Raw genomic sequence first — 24,730 nt, forward strand, 5'->3', positions numbered from 1 at the left:
TCTCTCTTGTTCCATTCAGGGGAGAAAGAGAACATACGGGAGAGTCTGTGTGGGGACAACTAATTTTGGGAGCAGTATTCCTAAACCACAACAAGCTTTTAAGAGTGGCAGATATCAAAAAGTATTTCCAATTTATTTTAAGAACTTTGAAGAATTCTGTAGAACACTTATACTTCAAATTCTGATGTTTTTGTTATGAACAGAGACATCAAATTTATCATGGTACATACTGCATAATTCATATACAACAGGCTTATATGGCCATATAACATTATATATCATAAATGATACTTTTAATGTGTAATTCTAACCTATGATTTATGTGCAATTCTAACATATATAATATAACAATATAGGTTAATAACCTATGATTTTGTTAACAATGTCATTTCATTTGCCATACAGTAGCTGTTACAAAGGTTCTTACTGGCAGCTGGAAATATTTTACACCATTGAAAGATGATATACCTTGAAGTAATTTCTTCTTTAAAAATTAGCTAAAGCTGAAAATTATTATAGAAGTCAAGGAAAATATCCATGCAACATTTAGTCAAAAAATATTAGGTATCAGAAAGTTCCAGCAAACATATTGGGAAAATGGATGATTACTTGTTATTATGTTTCTCTGACAACTTCTAAAAACATTAACTAAAAAGAACATCAAGAATCACCATAATGACTATATATTCTGATATATATTAATCAGTTGGCTTAGGAGAGATATTATACTGCCATAACTACTGAGAGGTTTTAAAACAACATGAATCATCAAAATAAAAAAATTCTAATATTTTATGGTAATAGGTAATATGAGTTCCATTCCAGAGAGAAAAATTTAGATTAAAGTGGTTTGTTCAAAAACTGAAGAAGAGTTCATTAGCAAAATTAAAACTAACTCATGAATACCAAACTCCAGATGTTATGCTCATATCACTGGTATTTCTTAACAGTGATAATAAGCAAAATTTTTAAGTGTACTTACTTATCAGCAGGTTTTATATGTTCAAAATCTGATGCTTTATATGGCAATCTGTGCACTGAAATCACTTTCTCTCTCAAGATTTTTTCCCCCAAACCCACATTTTCTATTCAGTGCAATGTTATATTAATCACAGCGCTAATTTTATTATTATTATTGACATTAAATGAGACAAAGGAAAAAGAAATAACTACTATACAGAGTAGTATATTGGGCTGTGGGGCCAAAGATGAGTTGGAGTTTTACTGACGAGATACATAGAAAAAACCTGAATATATGCACCAAAATTGAAATGCAATCCCAAATACTCAAATTATTTTTAAATGTCCAATGTGGTATTTATTAGGACACACACTACTATATTTAGGAGGTATAAAAAAATGTGTAGTGAACAACAAGCTGTATGTCAGAGCAACAGCTATTGAAAGCTCTAAATGTATTAGAGGAGATTTTGCCAGCATAATGCAAGCTCTTAAAAATAAGCATATTTGAAGAATGCTGCTTTTGGTTTCCAGTCACCAGTAGTGATACAAAATTATTAATAATGGAAAATAATGTTTCATTGCATCTTTTTTATTTGTGGGAAATATGGCTTCTCTATCTAGCTTGGTATAAAGTATAGTAACTGTTTTTCCTCACTGAACTGTTAGCTGAATTTTTAGTTAAGCATCCACTTTGTGCACCAGGTCGACTATTTCCTGGAAGGATCCTCAAAGCCTATTTATACAGGTAATGGCACCAGGAGAATAAAATTCCATCAGTAAATATGACCAAGCAACTAATAGCTCTGCAGCAGTCTAGCAGTTTGAGACTCTCTATTTTCTACTTCTTTAATCAATGTCTGTATCAGGTACAGGAAATACATCATAATGATCTTTAGTGTTCAGATGTGGACTGCAAGGTATGAAATGGCCCAGAGGAAGATTATGCTTTTTGAAGCCTATTTTTGGTACCACAGGGAAAACTAGATTTAATGAGGCATAATATCCACAATTATTTTGTGTGTCATTACAATTTTATATTAAACACAAGGTAGTCATCACCACAGAATGACCCTCAGTATAACTGAAAAAGACGTGACAGCTAATACCCACTTTAAACTTTTTTGTTTGTTTTTACATTTTGGGAGGCTTCCTTTGCTGTAAAAGAACATTGAGATAATGAGAATAGTTTTAAATCAGTTGGGCTGCTCATTAAGTTGAAGGCAGAACAGAGAAACACTTGTGTCTTTCCCTCCCTACAGTCAAAACACGCATATACCCACTTCAGAATCCATGAACTAAATTAGTGAGTCTTGCATATTTCTCCCTTAAGTGCTGACAAACTGTAACAAGGCACTGCTTGATCACTTTAAAGTTATTTGAAATACCAGTCAGAACCAAAACAGCAGAACAAGACCAGTAAAGATGCAGCTAAGGCATCCCAAGGACTCCCTCAGCCAAGGGATGGCAGCTGCCTGCCGCACAGTGAGGCAGCCAGGGTAGTCTGGAGGTAGCTTTACCACCTTCTCACTTGACTCTCCCACGGTGCATTTGCAGGTTTTTTTAAGAGATAATCCATGCCCCATGCTTTTGAGTATTTTTTCCACATTGTCAGTGATTAACAAAAACAGCCTGCAGGAATGCACGCTGCAGAAAGGCTGTGGCTGCCTGCAGGATAGAGGTTTTCTCACCCGCAGCAGAACACTGCTCTCTCTGCACTGCCTGCAAGGTACCCCTGAAGGGACCAGAAGAAAGTAGCAGCGAGGTGATTATCACCCATTTCTTCACTGAGGATTGAAGATGGAGAAGCTGCTGAATATGTTTGCCTGAAAGTCCCACAGCAGCAGATGAGATTATAATCTTACACATATCACAACACAGATGACCTGATAATAAACCATCACCAAATGAGGCAACTCCATTTCCAAAGCAGTTCAGCCACATTAGTACACAAATGCACCCATGCTAAAAGCTTGCCTTGCAAATTGCCCTTATGCCTTATCAGCTCAGTGCTCAGCACTCAGCCAGCAGTGGCACTCATCCTGCTAGCCCAGAAGACAGATGGATCTGGAAAAAAACACTCATCTTTTTGCTTTAGTAAAGATGGTCTTCACAGATTTCTATTTCTTTATCAGTTTCCACACTGAGTTCTTCAAGGGATACCTCATTGCTTTTTAGATTATGACAGAAGCAGCACTTGTTCAGAAGCAGGTCTTTGCAGGAGATGAGAAAAAAAGCAGAACTATCAGGGAAAATGATCCTGCTACTCCACAATTTTCAGAAGTAAGAAAATACTATTAAGGAGAAACTTGCTACGAGCTGAGGAAAGCAGAGAAATGAGGAGTGACAGCCTCTTCTTAGTCGCCTAAAAATAAGAAAAACACTTCTCCACTCTACCATTTGACTGAGCAGCCCATTGTCCCACTCTCTGAACAGCCTATTTAGCACTAGCATTCATGAAACTAGAAAAAAGAGGCAAACAAAAATATTTTTCTTCCCTATGTCAACCTCATTTAATTACTGAAGAGTAGTGTGAATTGTTGATCTCCTAATACTTTGGCAGGATTGGCAGCCAGTCTAGTCCAGTCAGGCTTGCCTGACTATATGAGAAATAGAAAATAAAATTAGCATAGTCAAAGCCAGGGATAATCTTAGAAATATTCACAATAATGAATAGAGTTGGGTGACAGGTCACATTAGCTCGGGCTTTCTTATACCGAGCCTTGTTACAATGTGTGTGGGCTAGTAAATATTCAGCAGAAGTTTAACAGGATATTTTAAGCAGATTTATTTAAGCCAGCTCAGTCATGTCTATATCATCACACTGACATACTGTCTTTGCTTTTGCACATCTTACAAGACACTTAATGTCAGCTTATACGCCAAGAAACCAGACGATCATATACACATGAGTCTGTGCATACTGAGATCTGTATGATGAAAATAACCCATCCTGTCTCCTGGGAGCATAATACCCAGTAGTCTAATTTCCAGACAATGATGCAGCCAATCCTACTATTGGGCAAAAACTAGCACAGTATTTTTTTGACCACAAAATCTGGCTCATCGCAAGCAAACAACTATTAATGTCTGGGGATTTCCACCAAGGATAAAAATGGAACATGCATTAACTGTGCATACACACTTTTCTTTCCAAGGAATTCCAGTGTTTTAATACACGTTTTATATTGTCTCTAAATTTATCCATCTAGAGCTTCATATATTCACTCTGGTGTGCTGACTCCCTGTTCAGTTACTTCATTTCTTGCTCTCCTGCACTAATTTTGAAAAAAAAGTAAAACAAATGGGATGTCCTTGTTTACAATTTTAAAAAGGCACTTACTGCAGCAACAAGTTTAGTAATTTTCCTAGGGTGAGAAAGTATATGGAGAAGAGTTACAAAATCAGACTGACAAACTACTAAAATGTTGCTTTGCTAGGCATTTTATCTGCCGAATCTACTTTTTCACTCCCTGTCAGCTCACAGTAACCACCTGCATTTGCCTCTTGCTATCACGGCAGCTTTTAGACTGTGGCATGATATAACTGTCTAGCCAAAATGCACAACTTTATCAGCAGACGACTTTGCATCATATAACGGATTTCTGAGCAGAGGACTGAAAAAACTCAAGTATTCAAGTGCTGTCAAAATTTTCTTTCACAGACAGGCAAAACAATCAACTAATCCCTTCTCACTTCTGATGAACTGTGAATAAGGAAGGCTTAGTCAATGTCTACATTGCACTCACAGGTGATATTTTGACCATTCTCACGTAAACCTGCATGTGTGCCAAGAGCAGTTCAGCCAGGCAGCATGGAGTTCAGGATACAAGCTGGATCTGCCATACATGCTTGAAACCACAAAACCACAGCTAAACATTGTTACCGATACCTAAATTGGCAGGTTTACTGCCTGTTTGGATGTGTTTACACTAGCTATGGTCACATCTCATTACAGCATAGATATAACCTTTGAGAGGTGGCTGGGCAAAGTTACAAATAGCTGATATTTACACATGAATGGGAAGGCATAAGCATTTGACAATAACTCTTTACAGTACTTGTAGGCAGGGGGAACTACAGTAATTTCCTAAACTGAATTATATGACCTCATTTCCTCATTTTTATTATGTAGTGCTGACGTTACTTGCATCAGAGGAAATAAAGGAACAGCACTTCCTGATGCTGTCCTTGACTATTTATTTTATTTTCTAATCATAGAAAACAGAACATTTGGTAAACTCACAAAAAATCTTCATTAGCATGCTAGATACCAGATAGCAAATGGAAAAACACCAGGGTGGGCTCTATAATACTAATAATGCATCTTTAATTTCAAAATACAGAACCAATACCACTGAAAAGAAAGTATCTCCTTACCTTAGGGTCTCCTTTTCTCCATGTTAATGCCAAACCTGTAACACCTAATCAAAATACATTCCTGCTTTTCCCCATTTATAACTAATGCACATACCACTGCAACTTGAAATTACATTTCTTAAAGTATCCTCTTTAGAAGTAGCTAGTAAAATCAGACAATTCAAAGGCAAAGACAGACAGGAACAAGTAAAGCATTCACCATAAAGAGCAAAAATTACCTTTAGCAGGGTTTACTTTTATCCCTGACCTATACAGCATCTCCTCATTCTGCCAGTCCCCATTCCTGACAACGGTCTTGAGTCCATAGAAAACAATTAATGCAGCAGTGGAAAAAAAAACCAAGTTCTTCAGAAAGCGCTTTTGGGCTTTGACATAAAGGGCCCTGACACCTACTGTAACCAGCAGGCAGAAGCCCATACTAGGAACATACAGCACACGCTCTGCTATTACAAAGCCAACATAGAAAAACAGGTTTGTGGCAGGAACGAAGGGCACTATTAACAAAGAGAGAGACAGAATGACAATGTTCTCGGTTGAAGGAAGCTGCAGTTTCTGAATTTCATGCTTTTTTAGGCCATTCTCTTCTTTTGATGCAAAGCTTGACTTCACCTCCAGTGTCTTGTACTCCATCTCTGGGTGGCAGCTATGCCCATTAGCATTTTGCTTGCCATTCATCACAGTTTTCCCATTGCATTCTCTCTCATTGCTGGAGCCCTTCAAGCTAAAGTAGGCAAGGAGGAGTAGTCCTGAATAGAAGGCCACAGTGTGTAGATTCCTCCAGTCACTGACTGCTTTTAGAAGAGGCACAGCATCCATAGACCAGTCAAAGCTGAGGGTATCTGGGCACAGCAACAGCCAGAGGTTCTTGGTTGGCAAGTAAAAGAAGGTCAGAGTACGTGTGAGAAAACTGTCTGAATCAGCTGCTGGATTATCAGAATTAGAAAAACTTGGGGGCTTGTTGCCCATCCAGTATAAGCGAACACCCAGCAGTGCAGTTCCCCAGGAGGTCAATAAACCAATGCTGAAGAACAGGGTCAAATTCTTTCTCTGAAAAAAAAAAATAATAATAGCATAAATCAACACTAAGTAGTTAGTTGTGTAAATTATACACAAAAAAGAACCAAGAAAATATCTGATAGAACTTTTTCTCAGTAATGGAAACAAACACAGTAGCTCTCCGTCTCTGACATTTGGATCAAGCCATGTTGGGGTACATTGCTGACTACAGACTAAAGAAACTGGCTCTTTTATTTAAGCTCTATCAGGAATATATCAGAGTCAAGCCTTCAGATATTTTAGGGCTGTCAGTCCTTGCTAAAGATTTAGTTGTATAATGTTCTGGAAACTCTTATTTTAGAGAAATATATGGAATCTTGCATTAGTTCCTACATAACCTCCCAAATCCCTTCTCTGTTTCTGGCTGTGACCAAAACACCAGATTGCCTCAGCTACATTTAAAGTCTAAAGGACGTTCCAGTTCCACTTTCCTTAATCAAAGTCTCTCCTGAGGCATTTCACTAGAGAACTGATTAAAATTTCCAAGAAAGCAAGAGAAGAAAACCTATTTAGGTCTCCTAGCTCCTGCCTATTAACTACAGTGATCGCTTGGAGCCTTCAGATCTACCTACTACTCAAAGTCCCACTTCATTTTCAATAAAACACAAAAACTTTCACCTCAGCCTGAGAAAGGGCTTCTTTACATCGAGAGTGGCAGAGCACTGGAATAGGCTGCCCAGGGATGTTGTGGATTCTTGTTATCTGGAGATATTCAAAACCCATCTGGGTTTGTTCCTGTACAGCCTGCTCTACGTGACCCTGCCTGGGCAGGGGGATTTGAACTGGATGATCTCCAGAGGTCCCTTTCAACCCTACCAATTCTGTGATCTCAGAGCCAAACAATACATTGGGGGTTTTTCATCAAGCACATCATAATAAGCGCTCCAAAACCTTTCCGATCTTTATATGCATCTAAATAACATTATGGGAAGCAGGCAGCTGACTCCATCTATCAATATCATCATTCTAACAACTTGAAGAATTTACACTTATTTATGGAATAACTGAACATTTTCCAGCAGGAGTTCCTTCTTAGGTAAGTTCTGCTCTCGATTGCATGGGCACACTAAATGAAAACTGGTTTACATTGCTCCCTCTCTATATAGAAGCTAAAATATATGTATTTTTGTACTTCAATTTCTCAGACACCTTTTGTAAAGATAGGAAAAAAAAAACCTTATTTGCCAAATAGTTCCAGATACAGAATAAGTACTTTGATAATCTTTTCCCCATTATTATAAAGAATTATTTGTCAATCATTTTTCATTTTATCAGGCTTGGTTTTTTCCATCTCACACTACATACTCCTGGGATGATTATTCAATGTTTACTCAGTTATTCAGAAGCAGAACTTCACAGTAGAATGTTTTATCCTATTTCTACAAAACAACTAATTTTTTTCTTTGTGGGTGGGCTCAACCCTTGATATCATGAATTATAGATGATTGAGTTGCTCCATTTTAGGTCAATTACTAGTAGTTTTCTACAGCTTACTGATGTTCTACTAAGAAGACACAATCTACCAATGATAATTGGTAGTTTATCTTCTAATATATTAGGAAGAAATTTATATCCTTTCGTATTTCTATAGAGTTCTTCCTTGTGAAGTTTAAAATATCAAACATCAGTTAGATCATTCATTCAGTTATGCTACATTATGGAATTTAATGGAGGCATTAGTAGGGAACAAACAAATTTATAAAGAAAACATTCATGCATATGGATTGTGAACATCTAAAAAATGCTGGCACTTTTTATATATAAAACAAAGCCTGAGTCCAGATTTAATTTGCCACATTAACACCAGTTTAATTTACTAGCTTTTTTACATTCATAATCCACAATGTTCTGGTAATATATCAATCAAAACCCTCATCTACACATCATGGTAACTACATTCCCCATAAAGCCTATTAGAACAACTTACTTTTAATTTGTAAGCTGGATAATACTTTACAACTCACTTCTCACATGGTTTCATCCATGCCTGTCAAAACTATTTAAATGCTTTTAATCTTATAAAGCTGTGTCAACTGGTTATCACTGCAACTCCCAACTAAATTTATATTTGGAAAAAAAGATTATTCAGATTTCATGGATTTGCATGCATGTCCTCATAGTAAAACCTCATGTCCCTGGTTCAACTTGTCCTTTCATTCTCATCAAATTTTTCTACATGTAATTTTTTCTGCCCACCCTTCTGGCTCAATAATTTTCAAACTCATTTCCTTCAAACATACATATAAACTCTCAAATGTTAAATGTGACCTATTTACTCTTTCACACATCCTTCTTATGAATATCGTATGAAGCCAGAAAGAAGCTAGGAAGTGAAAGATGGTCTTTTTTGTTTGTTGGAGTTAGAAGTCTTTTCTGGAAGGCTATATACCACTTGAAAGATTAAGATATCCCACATACTAAGGAAGTGAAACTCGATTAACAGATGAAAAGTGAGCTTTCATGGACTGATTAGGCTGCTTTGCTATTTTGTTAATATTTACTTAACAACTGGAAGAAAATCTCACTTTTCTTAAGTCCTAACCATTGCACTTTTCTATTAAATGCCAAGAAAGCTCACATTACAAAGCTCAGTGACAAAACCATGTGAGAACAGATATGCTATTCCTCATGGAAAATAGTGAAACCTTCTAAAAATTTTCAGGTCTTCCTCGTATGTTAACCAAACACTAACAATCAGAAGTTTGCCTCTTGCTCCTATCCCAAAAATGTTAACAATCTGTAGCTCAGAGATGATCAACCTTCACTGCTGGAGTAACTATTTGCAACCTCTCTTTTAAGTTTTACATTTGAGGTCTGTAATATCTTATCCTCACAGTTGTAGGTCTTACAAAGAACACAGATTATCCATATACAGGTTTGTGTGACATGCTGTAACAAAACCTTTTTTATGATTTTTTTAGCATTTCACATGATTTTCAAATGAAATATCTAAGCATTCACTCATAGAGCTCAGAGATATCTGAGTAGGTTTACCACCCCACCATATGAATTGATCATGCTGTAAGGCACTAGTCAATTGGAGACTGAGCTCCAGTAGATTCTTAAACTCAGTTAACTGACCACAGGAGCAAAGTGCAAATTTCCTGTTGCTGCCTCAGATACAAATGGTTTGCATTCTTCCCCAGATTTCACACATGAATCTTTTCAATAGCCAGTAGCTATATAACCTTTTTAAATTAACTACATGGTAAATACAATTAGCAATAACCTGCATAATACTGACATGCCATTGTGAATTTTCAGATTTCAGAAGAGGCTCAGTCTAGAGGCAAGAAAAATCTGTCCCTAACACTTAAACATATGTCACAACAATTTAAAGTAGAAAGTAGGATGCCTTTTTTCCACTTTTTATTTTTTTTTTTTTTTTTTTTTTTTTTTTAGTTTTCAGTTTCCAAATCTCACAGATAGCATTGGCCTAGAAAGGAAAGACAAATTCATTCCTCTTTCTTTCCTCTTTCAACATTCATAATTTTTGCATAGCTTTTATCCCTCTGTGCTAATATAGTCACAGATAATGAGAAAGGTTTACCACACATTTTGGCTTTACTTTCTTTTAAGGCTTTGGAAGAAAATCATTCCAGCAATTTATTAAAATTAAATAATATAGCCGTTCCCCCAATAGATTTTTGCCTTCAAGGGAAGTGCTTTCAAAATGAACTCTGCTCAGACAAGCACTTTCACTAGTTACTCTTCTTCTGAGCCTCCTGACAGTCTGTGCTACTCTGGTCTGATTGTGTACATTCAGTGCAGTCCAGGAGCAGAAGAGATCCTCTGTAATGCTTGACAGAAAGGATTTGGATTACTATACCCATAAATCCTAATCCAGCCCATCTGCCATATGTTTTGACACCCCCATAAATCTCTAACCTTTCAAAAGTAGCCATTTTCATCTGAGGAAAAAAATGAGCACTGATTTAGATCAGATTTAACATGTCTCCTGCATGCTCACCACTGCAATTTTAGTCTTTTGTGACCGTAGAAACCTTCTTCACCACCCTAGCAAAATACTTCTGCATGACACACCCACACTGCACATTTCCCTTGCATTAAATGCTAATTCCTCACTTCATTATACTGCCCTTAAATAAGGCATTGCAGCAGATTTCTTAATTGGGCAGTCACTGCCAAAACTCAGTCATTGCCTAAGTGGTATCCAAAGCATTTTCAAAAGACACTGTTCTTTTAACCTTACGTTATCCATTTCACAAGCAGCATTAAATATGGCACATGATCGAGACAGTCCAGATATCAAAATCGTAACACACAAAATGTTATTCTTTGAACTCAGGAAATGCAGAGATGAAAGATGTGTCATCAGGCATTACTCACAGGAATTTCTTTTCCAAATTAGAGTTCCTTAAATATATGCTGGCTTGAAACCTGAGACTTCCGAAAGTAGTAAAACGCTGCCAGATCACTAGACTGACAGCATCTTCTTCCCACAGTAGGTAGAGGTTCCTGGATAACAGATCAGCCAATTTGGAACCAAACTACAATTCAAAACATATCCCCACGAGGAATGAAGCTATTTGCTACAACCCCTGCTGGGTCACAGTGCTGAGATGGAAGTGGCCTTTAATGCTGCCTGATCACCTGTCCAGTTTGTTCCTGCTTACATGACCCACTAAATGAGGTTTACTCATTTTCACTGCTGATGCAACAACTGACCTAAAGGTGTGTTCTTCCTCAGAGTTGGAACTCTGTCAACAGCTTGTCCAATATTGGGACCAACTGTGCATATTTAATGACATTTACTTCTAGATTATGACCCCACACAATTCTCCAACAAGATAGTCAGTGCATTCACAAAAAAGCTAAAGATTATCTGCACATACTTTTATTGTAATTAGCCTGTAGCACAAGTTAAACAGTCCTTACTACCACTAACTTGCCTTATGTTAATTTGAGTTATAAATACTGGCATTTAAAATTGCCAAAGTCTTACTCTAAAATCCTTCATTCTTTAAAATGAGTTTTTAATTACAAAAAAAAAAAAAATCTGAAACCACAAAGACTAACCTCTCCACTGAAAAATAGTTATATGGACTACAGGTGAAAAGATCAGAAAGTGCATGAATGACTGGAGATCATAGAAGAGCAGAAGGACTTGCTACAGACGAGAACAGAACAACGAAGCCTTGGGGAAGTAAATAAAAGATGCAACTTAGGCAAACAGAAGTCATGCAAAACACAAGCAGAATGCCAACTCAGCTCTGCAAGGCTGACAGACCAAAGCAATGATATCACACTTACTCAAATGTGGGGGTCGAGGAACAGCCACCTGAAAAGGACATCAGACACTGAAGATCGCTAAAGAAGACCCCAAAGAACCATAAAAGGACTTCTGATAAGGGCTGTGACTATGTAAATAAAGTAATACATATATATCAAGCAACTGGGGATAGCTAATGATATGTAATTAGTGTGTATGATAAGAATAGTTTACCCAACACTCCGGGTACTTGATTAGTGGAAGGATCCTCCAAATACCCAGCACTGCAATAAAGAATGCCTGCTTTGTAATGCTCAAATCTGTGTTACAAAGTTTATATTTGGCCAATTTCAGTATGAAAATACAGTAGCTTGATAAATCTGTTTTCATGGTCAGTGCTAGGAAAGGTTTTCTCTAAGCTGACATAGCTAAATGCTGTGTGACAATGGTGATGCTACCAATATTCAACCCAGAGTTACTCCATCTATGTGCAGCAGCAAGAACTTTACACGGGAGATTAGAAACCCATTGGGACTGCCAGACTGCTCAGGGATGCTGTCCAGCACTACTGTTACCACCACACAGATAGGCAGGTCGTCATACCTGAATTTCATTGAACAAGTATTGTCTCATCCAGAGGTTTTACAGTGAAGGAAGAGTGCTGCACTTTCCATGCTAGATAAAACTGAGAGCTCACTGAACATGCAAGTATGTTGTAAGGTAGAACTGGAATTCAAAATTATTTTGAAGTAACAGAGAAATGTTCAGAAAAAATAAATCTGCATAAAAGGCAGGGGCAACACTGTTTGCTTAAAGGTACACAAGTATGAGAAGTGGAGCAAGTAATTGGCTCATCTTCTGAGAAGAACAAGAGATCACCACAGATGAAACAAGCAACTCTTTCAAGCCACTGCTAGAAAGGTAAACACTGTACTGAGGCTACAAATGAAAGCACACCTTCCAAGATGTGTGAAGTAATCCTTCCACTCTTCTCAATTTTAATAAATATTATCTGATCAGTAAGTACTGCAATCTTGAGAAGCAAGACTGGGACAACTACCATTTTAATAAGAACTTAATTTGTTGCCCTTTTTCATTAGATTGCAAGCTTTTTAATAGAATTTGTTATGGTCAAAGACTAATTTAAAGAAGAGAGAGCTTGGTGTTTTCTATGTTAATTACTGGGGAAGCTTTTTGTATTCATTCCCTATGGAATACACTAGACAGAAATGGGAATGAAAACCTATCAGAAAATGAATAGAGAAAACAAATTAAACTTTTTGCAGCAAACAGTCTTGGCTAAAAAACAAATTAAACTTTTTGCAGCAAACAGTCTTGGCTAACTATGTAAGTAATTACTGTTCAATGATAGCAAAGAGTGTTGCAAAGATATCACAGGAGTAAAAATGCTCAAATATAAGAACATTTAGCCAATAATTAAAACTGAAAACACTTCACCAGAAAACTTCTTCACAAGTACGTTTGATAAAATCAATAGAATACCTTGAACAGGATGTTCTCTACTTTGTTTCGCTATACATAAAATATGAAGAAAACTACAAAAAATATTGGTGATAATTTCTTTCTCCCCTTATTCTAGGGATCCTTTTAAGGTGTATTTAAAAGGATATTTGCCTTTTCAAAATACAAACTGCATTACTAGAGTCTGAATCAGAGACAGAGTAAAAGATACAGAAAGCATTTACTGACCTCCATATTACCAAATCTTCAATAATTCAAATAAAGAGAGATTAAAAATGATGAAGCAGAATATGGATGACAAAACTTACTTCATGACATGGAATGTCATGACTCTCCATTAAGCTAATGTGAAGAAATGAGGCAGTTAGGAGCAATCTCAATTGAACCAATACAAAGATACTTCTCAGTTATTAAGGGGTGAAGTATTTAAAAGAGGTCAGTTACTGGTACTATAAGAGGTGTGCTGAAACCCCTTAACCGAGTACAATAAAATTACTTGAAAGCCTGCACAGTTATCTTGTTTAACTTAAAAAAAGATATTTAATATTTCCTGTGAGGTGAAATATTGGTCTGTGGTCAAATGAATACCTGTAAAACAATCCAGCTTCTCTGAAGGAAATGAAAAATTACATACTCTTTTAAAAGAAAGGAAAAAATTTATTTTTTCTTGAGTACATTCAGTGTTATTATCAAAACCTTTGTTTAAAATAAATTTCTCATTTTTTATAGACAAAATAGAAGAAGAAAAAGAAGTGCAAACAGAAATCACATTGCCTGTGTGTACTCATCCACATTTACACACGCAAATACACAGAGCTAGCCTTGGTAATATCTGGTTTGTCCAGCTCCAGTGCATTACAAACATGTTTTGGGCATCAAGGACATAAATGCATCAGTCTTTCCTTAGCATGGCTCTGGTGCAAACAGCCAGCTATTATTAAATTCATTCCAGTCTCACTAATGAGTTGAGTTTGGAAGTGCAGTATTTTTGAGCTGTAAAGACATGATTTATAATGAGAAGTCACTCAGTAGGAAGGCTGAAGTACAGCAGTTCTCTCTGCAAGTTATCATAACAGAAAGCTATTTAATGAGTGTGGGTTTCTTCAAGAATTTAAAAAAGGCAAGATTTGGAATAGGATGTGTTACATTATGCAGACACCCACATCACTGAACATTGCTGCTACAGTAAAACCACCAAAAGAAAAATCCTCAAAGTTGCTCCTATCTTGAGTTTTTGGCTCGTTTTTTAGTAAGTTCTTTCAAATGTAAAACACGGATTTGTAGAGATTAGCAGATAGACACAATTCAGTATAAAAAAAATTTAGTAAAGTTTAATGAACTAATCTAGGTTGCCTAATGTCAGGCACTCCACAGGGCAAACAAAACAAATGAGCCCTGAAGCAAGACATTGTTTGGCAAAGACACAATGAAAGAGCAGAGAGGTACCCTTCCTCAGCAAGCTTAGGAGAGGCCAGAGTTGCCCACAGTTCCTCTCTGCAGGAGAGCACTGATGACTCAAATTCTGTTACACACAAACTTGAAGCCTCCCCTTAACCCATCTCCAGTTCAAAGCTACATCCAGCCTCCAATAATAAAAATAAATACATTTTCAGTAGACTATATGCCATAATCTTTATGCATGTGATGGGGACATAAGGGCTTTGCATGCTAGAAATCATTCACTTTGGCTTTCAGATTAAATTGTTGAGGTTGCTAAGGAAGGATGCCAGCGAGATGGTGGGAAGAAGACAGTGGAGCATATTATGCCAAAATTCTTAAAATCAAAATGTAGGCATCACTGATTCAGGTTGCACTTTTCTAGTAAGAAAATTTAGACTGTGGTTCCTTGACAATAGAAGAATTAAAACAGTAATGATGCCTTGGGAACTTTCTTGTTTATTTTCTCCTATTGTTTTCAGAGTGATGCTTGTGCAGAGTGACATTGTGTTAGCCCAGTGGAGGGAACAGTGTATAAAAGCTGAAGAAAGTGGTTAACTTTGTTAAGCCATGACTGCTACCAAAAATGCCTATGAAAATGTGACTTCCAAGAATATCACTAGGAAAACTGCAATCTTCCATGCACGGTAAAAAAACACACATCCATCCCTGCTTCTTCAGTAAACTGAGACTTGTTTAGAATAGAATATACTTATTAGAAATACTTATCTGAGAACAGTTATAACTGTTCCACTTCAAGGAGTAACATGTCATTTTTCTGAGTCTTGAAAAATAAAAAAGTTCCACTGAAAAAAAGATACACAGTCTACATTAAACAGAGAAGTCCTTAAGCTATTGTGCACATGGCCACAAAATTCCCTCCCACCTGACAGTCTTAAATATTCGTTCCACACCAGCTGCTTGTTTTCAGGGTCACTACACAGGTTATCTAGATGTTATGACAGTAAAAACCCAAATTTCTGAATCTTTCAGAAAGCTGTGACGTATTTCCTTGTCCCTTGGAAGTATGTACATCTTCAGCTTCTAAATAATCCTCAGATAGTAGGATGAACTTCACTGCTGTGTTTGTCTGCATTTCAAACCATCTGCCCAACCCACAGATCCTTCATCAGCTCATCATTTTCCTGTCAAAAGCACCTTAAGTCTTCCTATGAAACCTCCTTCATCTATACCTCATAGATGGTAGTTACACTCAAATCATGCCAAAAAGTGAAAATTCTTCAAAGTTTTGCTCTAAGTACCACAACAAAATAGCAACAGCACCTGATAACAGATCATGATGATGCTTTTGTCACCAGCTCTAACACAGATATACTGAATGATACAAAGCAGATTGCTTATCCACCTTCTGTCTCCTTTTGCTCTAATCCTTCCATACGGCCTCTAAATTCAGACACTGTATTCCTAACAGTAGTAGGAATTTGCAATTATGCTTTCTATGGAATTCAAGAAGGTGCCCCCACATAAGTATCTATTATACAAATAATTAAGCACTAGAGACAGAAGCGAATTCTTTTACTTCCAATCTGGAAATTGTCATCCAACATGCTTCTGTTGCATATTTATCCAACCTAAGTAGCAGCTTGTCAATAACTTCATTTTCATCTTTCTTTGCCCCCAGCTCCTTTCCCTGTTTGCTTCTGCCAAATATTACCCTGAAATGTAATGGTGCTTTTCAAAATAGTGCTTCCCACTATTTTATACCCAGTATAAAATCTAACATGATGGAACACTGCATTCCAGGAAGCCCATATAAATATTCAACGAATCACAGAATAGTTTGGGTTGGAAGGAACCTTTAAAGGCAATCTAATTCAACACCCCTGCCATGAGTAGGGCTATCTTTAACTAGATCAGGTTGCTCAGAGAAGCAAAAAAACTAAGAAGTTGTTAATCATTCATGTTCTCAACTTTGCCAATCAATGAACAAAATACATTTCTTGACATTGCTTAGGGAAAAAAAAGAGAGAATAACCTTTAAACACTAGGAATAATCACACATTATGGATTTACCGGGCAAGCAATATTCATTTTAGTGATGAAAAATTTAACTGAAAAGACTAACATTTTAAATTATGTACCTACAATTTTCATTAAAATTCCTTCTTATCTACACAAGTACATGAAAATCATTAACCAAAATACATTCCAGGACAGAAATTACAATTGCTAAATTTTTCAAGTCTCTGTGAAGGGACCTTGAAGTTTTTCCAGTTGTTAAAAACTACATCTTCCACAATTCATTTATCTAAACAGACATTAAACTGCAAAGATAACCCTGTAGTAGTATTTGCAGCTCTTTGAAAGCACTGTTGGATTGTTTGTTTGAGGTGATTTCTGTGATTAATGTTTTTAATACTAAAATCATGAAAACTATGAAAATGATAAAAATATCACAATGATGAAAATCTATTTTTAATTTCCTACCAGCTTAAAAGTATCAACATTTCAAACATTTGAAAGTGAAATGCCTTAAAGCAGAGGCTCCACAGAAACCATCACTGTCAAGGCTAGTCTCCAAGTTCACCAGAAACCTTACTTGTCTTAATTTCACAAATGGAAGAATTAGGCAGGTGAACTTTTTTTAGAAGACAGTGTATTTTCTTCCCTTTTGCTCAGTAACTTCTCAGAATTATGGAAAACCCTCCTGTTTAAGAAGAAAAGCAGAATATCCACATTCAGTCTCTACTCATTATCTGCGATAGACTCCAGACTATACAGACATTCTCTTCCAAAGACTGCCACGAGTGCACATGATTTGAGTTGTTTTGGAGGAAACCCGAGCTACGCCATCTCACTAAGTATTTTAGTACCTACTGAGCATATTCTCACTCAGAGCTCACTGTGTGTACAGCATCCCTGGTGTGCTAGAGCACACAAGGAATAAACCATCCTGACGACAAAGAAGGAAAGATGCATGGTTGGACAGGTTTTACAAACACTCCGCTCATAAACTGGTTAGTGCATGCCTAAAGGGAGGTAAGGATGGTTAGCAAGGTTCCAGTTGAGCTGCAAGCAACAGATGAACAGGACCTTAAGACAACTTTTAGACTTGGCTATTGTGATAGTACAGAATCAACTGTGTCCCTACCTCCTCCTTTGCATTTTGGCCAAGGTTTACATACTTTCCACATACTACAAGTATAAACAAAGAGGAGTTTAAATCAAAAATTAAATTGTGAAGAACACCTCCTACTGCCTGCAACAGGTCTCCCTTGGACTAGAGCACTAACAGCTGGGGCTGACCTCACTTCAGTCAAACCCACAGTCAGCCTTTGACTCTTATCACAGAAATAACTGGAAAGCTAGGAAACCCACTTCATTTTAATTTTCGTTACTTGCCTTCTGAAATCCCAGTTTAAAGAGGTTTACATTCTTAAGCACTGGCCAAGACCATGATGACTACATCTATCAGTTTGGTTTGGCATTTTTTCCTGTGAAAGCTGAGATTCTCACTGGGACAGATGTTACAAGTGTGTAATTCACTGCTCACAGTCTACCGTAAGTGTACATTTTGTTAAAGGGCTGTGGCTTGTCAAAAGAGCACTAGGCTGGCTGCTTGTCTTACCAGGCAATCATGCACTGGTTCAGCTGGATGTTGGGAAGGAGGAGGGACCTTGCTCTCAGACAGCACCAAACTGGGAAATGCTGCTGCAGTGCAGGGCTCAACAGGGAAAGCTGTGGGAAGCAATGAGCCACGAGGATGGAAAGAGGAGGCTTGAGCAAAGGAGGGAACTACATCTCAGAGACAACTGAAGACTTCTTTAGAGACCTACAGGAGACCAAAAAGATCCAAGGGAAAATTAAGAGACTCTTCCCTTTCAAGGATGACAGTAGACAAGGATTAAACCTGTTTTCAAACACAATTATTTGAATATACAGCACTCAGCAAATCAGCTCTCATGATAAGTTTCTGCTTTATTTTAATATTTATATTAGAGGAAAAAAAAACTAAAAAAGTTTTAAAGGTTCTTGGTGTATTCTCTTTAATGGAAATATCCAGAGAGGACTTTTTCAGAGCTCTGAGATGGCATTACTGGCCTAAGAGATAAAGCAGAAAATGGTAAGAAAACTGACACACAATTTGCAACTGCATGATGAGCCTTCTTTCTCAAGATGCAAAGAGGTGCTTTCTTTTCTACTGTCAATAAGCTTTTTCTTCTACATGGGGGTTCCCCTTTGTTCTAAAAATACACTGACCCTGACAGAAAGAAACTTCATGGAATAAAAGGTCAACTTGTCTTTATGAGAGATTTGATTTTTCAAATAGAAAAGATCAACTGGCATACAGCATTTTGAAACTAACAGCAAAAACCTTCCATTTCTCTAAGGTCACAAGCAAAATCAACATAGGAAGAAATTTAGCTCTACAGAGAGCAGAGACTAAAAAGTATGCCCAGAAAACTGGACTGCCTTGCCTGGGATTTAAGCTAGGATACAGTCCAGGAAGGGTTTCCACTAGCCCAGGACTGCAATGTCAGCATACAGATGATGAGTGCACTTGTTCATGACCTGCCAAATCCCCACCAGACTGAATTATTGCTTTTTAAACAGTTTCTTAAATGACAGGAACTTAATAACCAATTTGGACTATTTAAGAGTCCAACTTCACAAAAAAAACCAACAAAACAGCAAACTAATAAAACCCAAGCAAACAAAGAACAAAAACCAAAACCTTCAAACAACAACAACAACAAAACCCAAAGAACCACAAAAAAAGCAAAACTGAAAGAAGAGTAACCAGAGGTTCAGGACATCAGCAAGTTAGTTCTACAAACACAAGAGTGACAACAGTGGCAGTTTCATGAGGGGGAAGGTGGTGAAGTAGCAGAAATGTGCATTAAGATTCTTTAAGTTACTGTGGATGAGTACAGAATAATGTAGGATGTCTAAGGATTTTGCAGGAATAAAGTTCTTCACTGGAAAGGAACACAGATGAGTAGAAAGTGCCTGAACTTGGTTTTTCGGATGGCCTAATTTGTTAATTTTTACACTGAAGCTACCTGAAAGCTGTATTTTAGGCCAATCTGTCTCCTGCATATTTCCCAATTATTTACAAAGCCAGACTGTAGTGGACTCACAGAAGGGTAGGATCTAATAGTTTCTGGTGATGCAGCTACTATTGCTAGAACATTTGCTAACTACTTAGAAGGCAAATTTTCTTTTATCCCACAACTGCAATTCATGTAGAATTTATATTTTAAAATGCTAAGCATGCTGTCCCTCCTATAGCTATAGCCTGGAAAAGGTTATTTTACATACCAGTGAGAAATAAAAGGTTTTCCTTTGTACGTTAAAATACAGACTTCCAAATTCTGAAAAGAAATAAAAATAAAAACATGCAATATGGCTAGCAAAAAAATCAGCACTGTTTATCTCATGTTGTCTTTCTGTGACAACATTCATAGTGAACAGGAAAAGGTTTGTGAAATTAAGAGCATGCTTTAAAGAAAAATATTCAGATGAAGACTTATGAGTATGGCTAGTAAAGGAAAAGAAGCAGCTAAGAGACACTTTATTATTGAAATTTCATTTAACAAAGACTGTGCGCCTGACAAGTTACTTTGACACCTCAGCACAAGCATGTTTCTGTGCCATCTACCTAATGCTTAAGTTAACTTGCATCACTGCACAAGGATCTTTGTTTTTCTGCAAATATCCCTCCTTCAATAAAGAAAGAAAAAAATTGGGAGACCTGGCATATTGGTTTTTCTTCAGATCCATCAGTGTGTTGAAGCATAAAGAATTTGGGTTGTTCTTGAAATACTTGAGCTTTGATCTATTTACGTGAGGAATGTTAAAAATGTAACCCCTAAAACCTTTTATGCTGTGACTGAGTTCTTGATCTGGACAGATCCACATGACTGAGTACTTTAAATACTGCTCTTTCAAGTAGAAACATATTAGGTGTCATTATGCAACCCCTCTGTTCAACTGTTTTGTGCCAGACATTAATGGAAGAGTTGAGACAAAAAAGAAAAAAGAAAAAAGAAAAAAGGAAAAAGAAAAAAGAAAAAAGAAAAAAGAAAAACAAAGTAGGACCATTTCAACTTGTTTTAATAAATACAAAGAGTTTTGATTTTTGGAGAAAAGAAACTTGTAAAACCAAGTGAAGAACATATTTTGAAGAATGGTATGCTTTAAATCCTCTGAAACTTTATTTTGTCTCTGCCACAGTATAGGTTTCTATATGAGAAAAGACATTTTCAGCCCTGAACATGTTATTGTGGCTGTGTTTGTTTGCACCAACTAAAAATGTGCAAGTTCTTTCCAAATTTTCATCAAAATTCTTCAGATTAAAAGGCTGACAATTCTCCCTCCATCCCAAAACAGACGGGAGGAAAAATGGTTTCCTTTGACTTAGCAATGTGATTTTATATACTCTAAAGATCATAATTAAATCATAATAAGCCAGTTTTAAATCCTTCTGTCTTGAAGGTGTATCTTTCAAACATCTTTAGAAGTACCAGATTAGCTAGGATAGATCTGCTAAATTATGCCACTGAAAATCTCAGGAAAGAATAAATCTATAACCACAATATGCTTGTTTCCCTCTGCACAGTAACTGCATTTTGGATTGCAGACTGTGAGAGCATGCAAAATGAATACACTCAAGAAAAAAAAAAACATCAGCAATTTGAAAATTCTGTTAATGAAGTGAAAAACATACTAACAAAAAACCCACCAAGAAGTTGCAAAGTTGCAAAAGCACCAAGTACACAATTGGAGATCATTGTACCAAGATTAAATGTATGTGCTAGATAATTCTGCAATAAAGTAACTCTTTTAATCCTATGTTTTTGATAACATTTAATTAATTTAATTAATTCAATTCACTAATTCATCTAATTCATTTCCCTTCACGTACCTAGTAAAACTTTTTACAAGTAGTTTAAGAGGTTTCTCAAAGGGCACTGCAAAACTTTTCAGGAAGGATATCCTGAAAATTAAGAAATATCACCAAACAAAATATGGGTGGGATTAAGACGAAATACAGGAAACTTGCTCCTGAGACCTCTTGTGCTTCCTCCAGTTGAGCAAAAGCAGGATCTAAAAGCTTGTTCCAGCAAACTGCTCTTTCCCTCCTCACCCTCCCATGACAGTCCCAGCTCTTCTGATCATGCCCACCCTGATTCTCAGTGCAATACAAAAGACCCCTCTTCTATCCTCACCCTTCCCACCACCTGTCCCATCTCAATCTCCCTCTAGCACACAGCTGGGACAGCTGTCTGCAGAATGGTAAGGAGTAAGGAAAGAGCAAGACAGGGCAGCAGTCAGCATGACAAGGCAGAAAGAGCTTTGCAAGGCATGTGTGTGACAGTGAAACAACTCTCCCTGAAAAAAAAACGGGCTGGTAACTGGACTAAAGATGAGGTGTTTAGTGCAGTGACATTTCTGGTGGACTGTACTGTTTTAGACTGAAGAACAATTTCAGCTACTGAAGGCAGAAAAAGCACACATACAGTGAATTGGCAGGGATTTGGGTGGATGAGCTACTAGAATAACTAGTTAAGAGCTCTCCCATTCTGCTAGGCATACAATCTCCACAACACCTAAAGAGACTACAATTTTTTTCATTGATTTGGGGGGTTTTGGTGGTTTGGGGTTTTTTTACCATTGCAATTGTAAACTTACCTGGTTGAATAAAGCAACTGTTCTTTAGCTGACCATGATAGTTGCCAACTGACAAAAACTATCAGCTTACACAAACTGATCTCCTTCTGTGAATTAACAACCTTCATTGTTTCATTAACATTAACTGCTTAGGGATAAGCCTGAAAGTTTCCAGTAGAGTCTAAAGAGGGTTAAAACAGCTTTGAGAAATCCAAGCTTAGCTTTTGGGGTGGATAAACAAATGAAGAATGAAGGAAGCTACTTGGAGATATTTTTGGTTGGCTAATCGTCTTTATATTATCCAAAGTCAAAAGTTTCCCCTAAGCCTTCACTGGTCTGTACATCTGAACTGTAAAGAGACTAAAAAGAAAGTATTACTGGATATGTCTAATTGCCATTTTCACAGCCATAACCATGCCTTTTCAACAGTATTGCCCATAGAAAAAGAAGATATTATGAGGATGTGAGCAACTGAAAAATCAGAAGAGTCCCAATCATTCATTCACACAGTGTAAAACTGATCTCAAAGCTACCCCACATTCCTCCACTGCATCTAGAAAATAAAACACATGGTGAAGAACACAAAGAGAATTTTTGTACAGCTAGCCTATGCCTGATATGAAAACACTGAAAGTTACTGAATGTCTACAAGGGTTGTACTTTGCAAAGCTGCTTCTCTCCATGACCAGCCAGCTGTTCTCACAAGTCAAGCCTTCTGGGACAGCAATGAGTCCACCTTTTTACCTAGACAGGGTTGTGCACATGGTACTTGGCCATAGAGCACTGTTCATAGACATTATGATAGATAATTCATGCAATACTTTACCCTGGAAACAAAGTTAAAATAGGAATATGAGCCTGGAAAATGTAACATATATATCTGGGAATGTGAAGCTTTTTTTAGGAATTAGATTAGCTTTACCTTCTCATGTCCATCTTGGATCCTGTTTTGTAAAGCCACAGGGCAACTAGAAAGAGCTTGTACAACATTTTGCTGTCTTCCAAAGATTTATTGTAATACCATGCTATCAAGGAAATACTCTCATGAATAACTTAAAGCAAAGGTACATGTTTTTTCTACATCATATAATAAGCACTTTGTACACATTAAACACAGTCTTGCATGAAAACCTAAAGATTAACAAATTTCAGAAATTATTTAGAAAGTGATCATCTGACCCCACACAATTTTTCCACAATGACTGAAAACCCTGAGTATGTGTTAGTTCCATTGCCAACACTGACATTCTTAAAGACACCTTCTTCTCTGCTGACCTATGAGATTAGAAAACTTGTCCAGGGGATTACAGTAATTGTATTAATTCTTAGATAAATATGTCTCATAAGAATTCTGCCTGGTTTGGCCATCATGGCTGAGCTGAGGCACTTCCATCAAGCTGTCAATCATCTCCTGATAGGCTTTCAGGATTCATGACCCTGCTGGGAAATGCTGGGTGATGCTTTATCAGGTGCAGCACTCATACAGTGAGAGCAGTAGGAGGGAAGCAGCAGGGGAGGCACTGGGCAAATCTGTGGAATCTGACCTTTTGCTTTGGGCACCTCCTTGGATTTTTGCCTTGTCCCAGGTGGCCAACAGCCATGCTATTTTATAGAAATCTTTTGTTAAGTATGTGTGAAATGTTGCAGTACAAGTTCTTAATGGATTGCACATCTGGCATAATAGGCAAGCATGGCTCACGTGAGGCCCCAGATTTGCAGCCCAGCAAGGACCTGTACAGGTGGGAAATAACCACTGCTTTAGGAGAAAACCTCCAGTGTGGCAAACTAACATAGCTGCAGCAAAGAGTGAACTGTTGATGAGTAACTGCAAGACCTGTTGACAGAAGTGTGGAGATACAGCAGGTTTTTATAACACTACAGTGGCCAGTGCAGCAGGTAAAGCATGAATGAAGAAACTTACCACTGAATAGCACAAATATTTCCTCCAAAAATACAATATATATACACAAATCACATTTCTCTAAAGACTAAGGTATTTCCAGTCTTTACACTGCTTTCTTCCTGGTTATTGTAAATTATACAATTTGATGAAACTGACTGGAGGCTGATACAGTTAACCTACATAAAAGAAGGGGAAGATCTAACACTTAGTTTAACTGGCATTCATTGCCCTTGAAGGAATAAAGGCTTAATGTAACCTGAGAGATAGACGAGAAAAATTACTGAACAATTCTTATAATGCAGTTTAATTTAGAGTGTAAAATTACAAATTGAAAAGTTTCAATTTTACCACTAGACAAAACTATCACACTCTGAAATTCTTCCCACACCAGGTCTTTTCTTGACATAAATCAATTTTCAAAATTTAAGACTGAGTATCTTTTTTTCTGATTAAGTCCTATTTGGAAAATTTCTCAGTAAAGGAATCTCATAAACAAAAGAAATGTCTTCTAAAATTGCTGGTCTCTTATAAACTTTATGAAAGTACTCCATTCATACTTGAAACCTAAAACCAAATAGGGTACATCCTTCAAGGGAGAAGAATTTATGCAATAAATGTCATTTACGGATAATCCCATTCTTTTT

General features: G+C 37.0%; 1 protein-coding gene across 2 annotated transcripts in view; it reads right to left on the reverse strand.

The window, feature by feature from the left end:
* The window catches only part of TMTC2 (transmembrane O-mannosyltransferase targeting cadherins 2), a 233,768-nt gene that overhangs the window by 90,299 nt on the left and 118,739 nt on the right, over window positions 1–24,730 (reverse strand). For both annotated transcript variants that reach the window (XM_005519400.3, XM_088055777.1), the window contains exon 3: window positions 5,559–6,387. In XM_005519400.3, the coding sequence (XP_005519457.1) occupies window positions 5,559–6,387 (829 nt within the window). The remainder of the gene's footprint in view (window positions 1–5,558; window positions 6,388–24,730) is intronic.

This window comes from Pseudopodoces humilis, chromosome 5, assembly GCF_049639895.1.
Source record: "Pseudopodoces humilis isolate 2021_Gansu_Grassland_sample_001 chromosome 5, ASM4963989v1, whole genome shotgun sequence".
Classification (NCBI taxonomy): Eukaryota; Metazoa; Chordata; class Aves; order Passeriformes; family Paridae; genus Pseudopodoces; species Pseudopodoces humilis.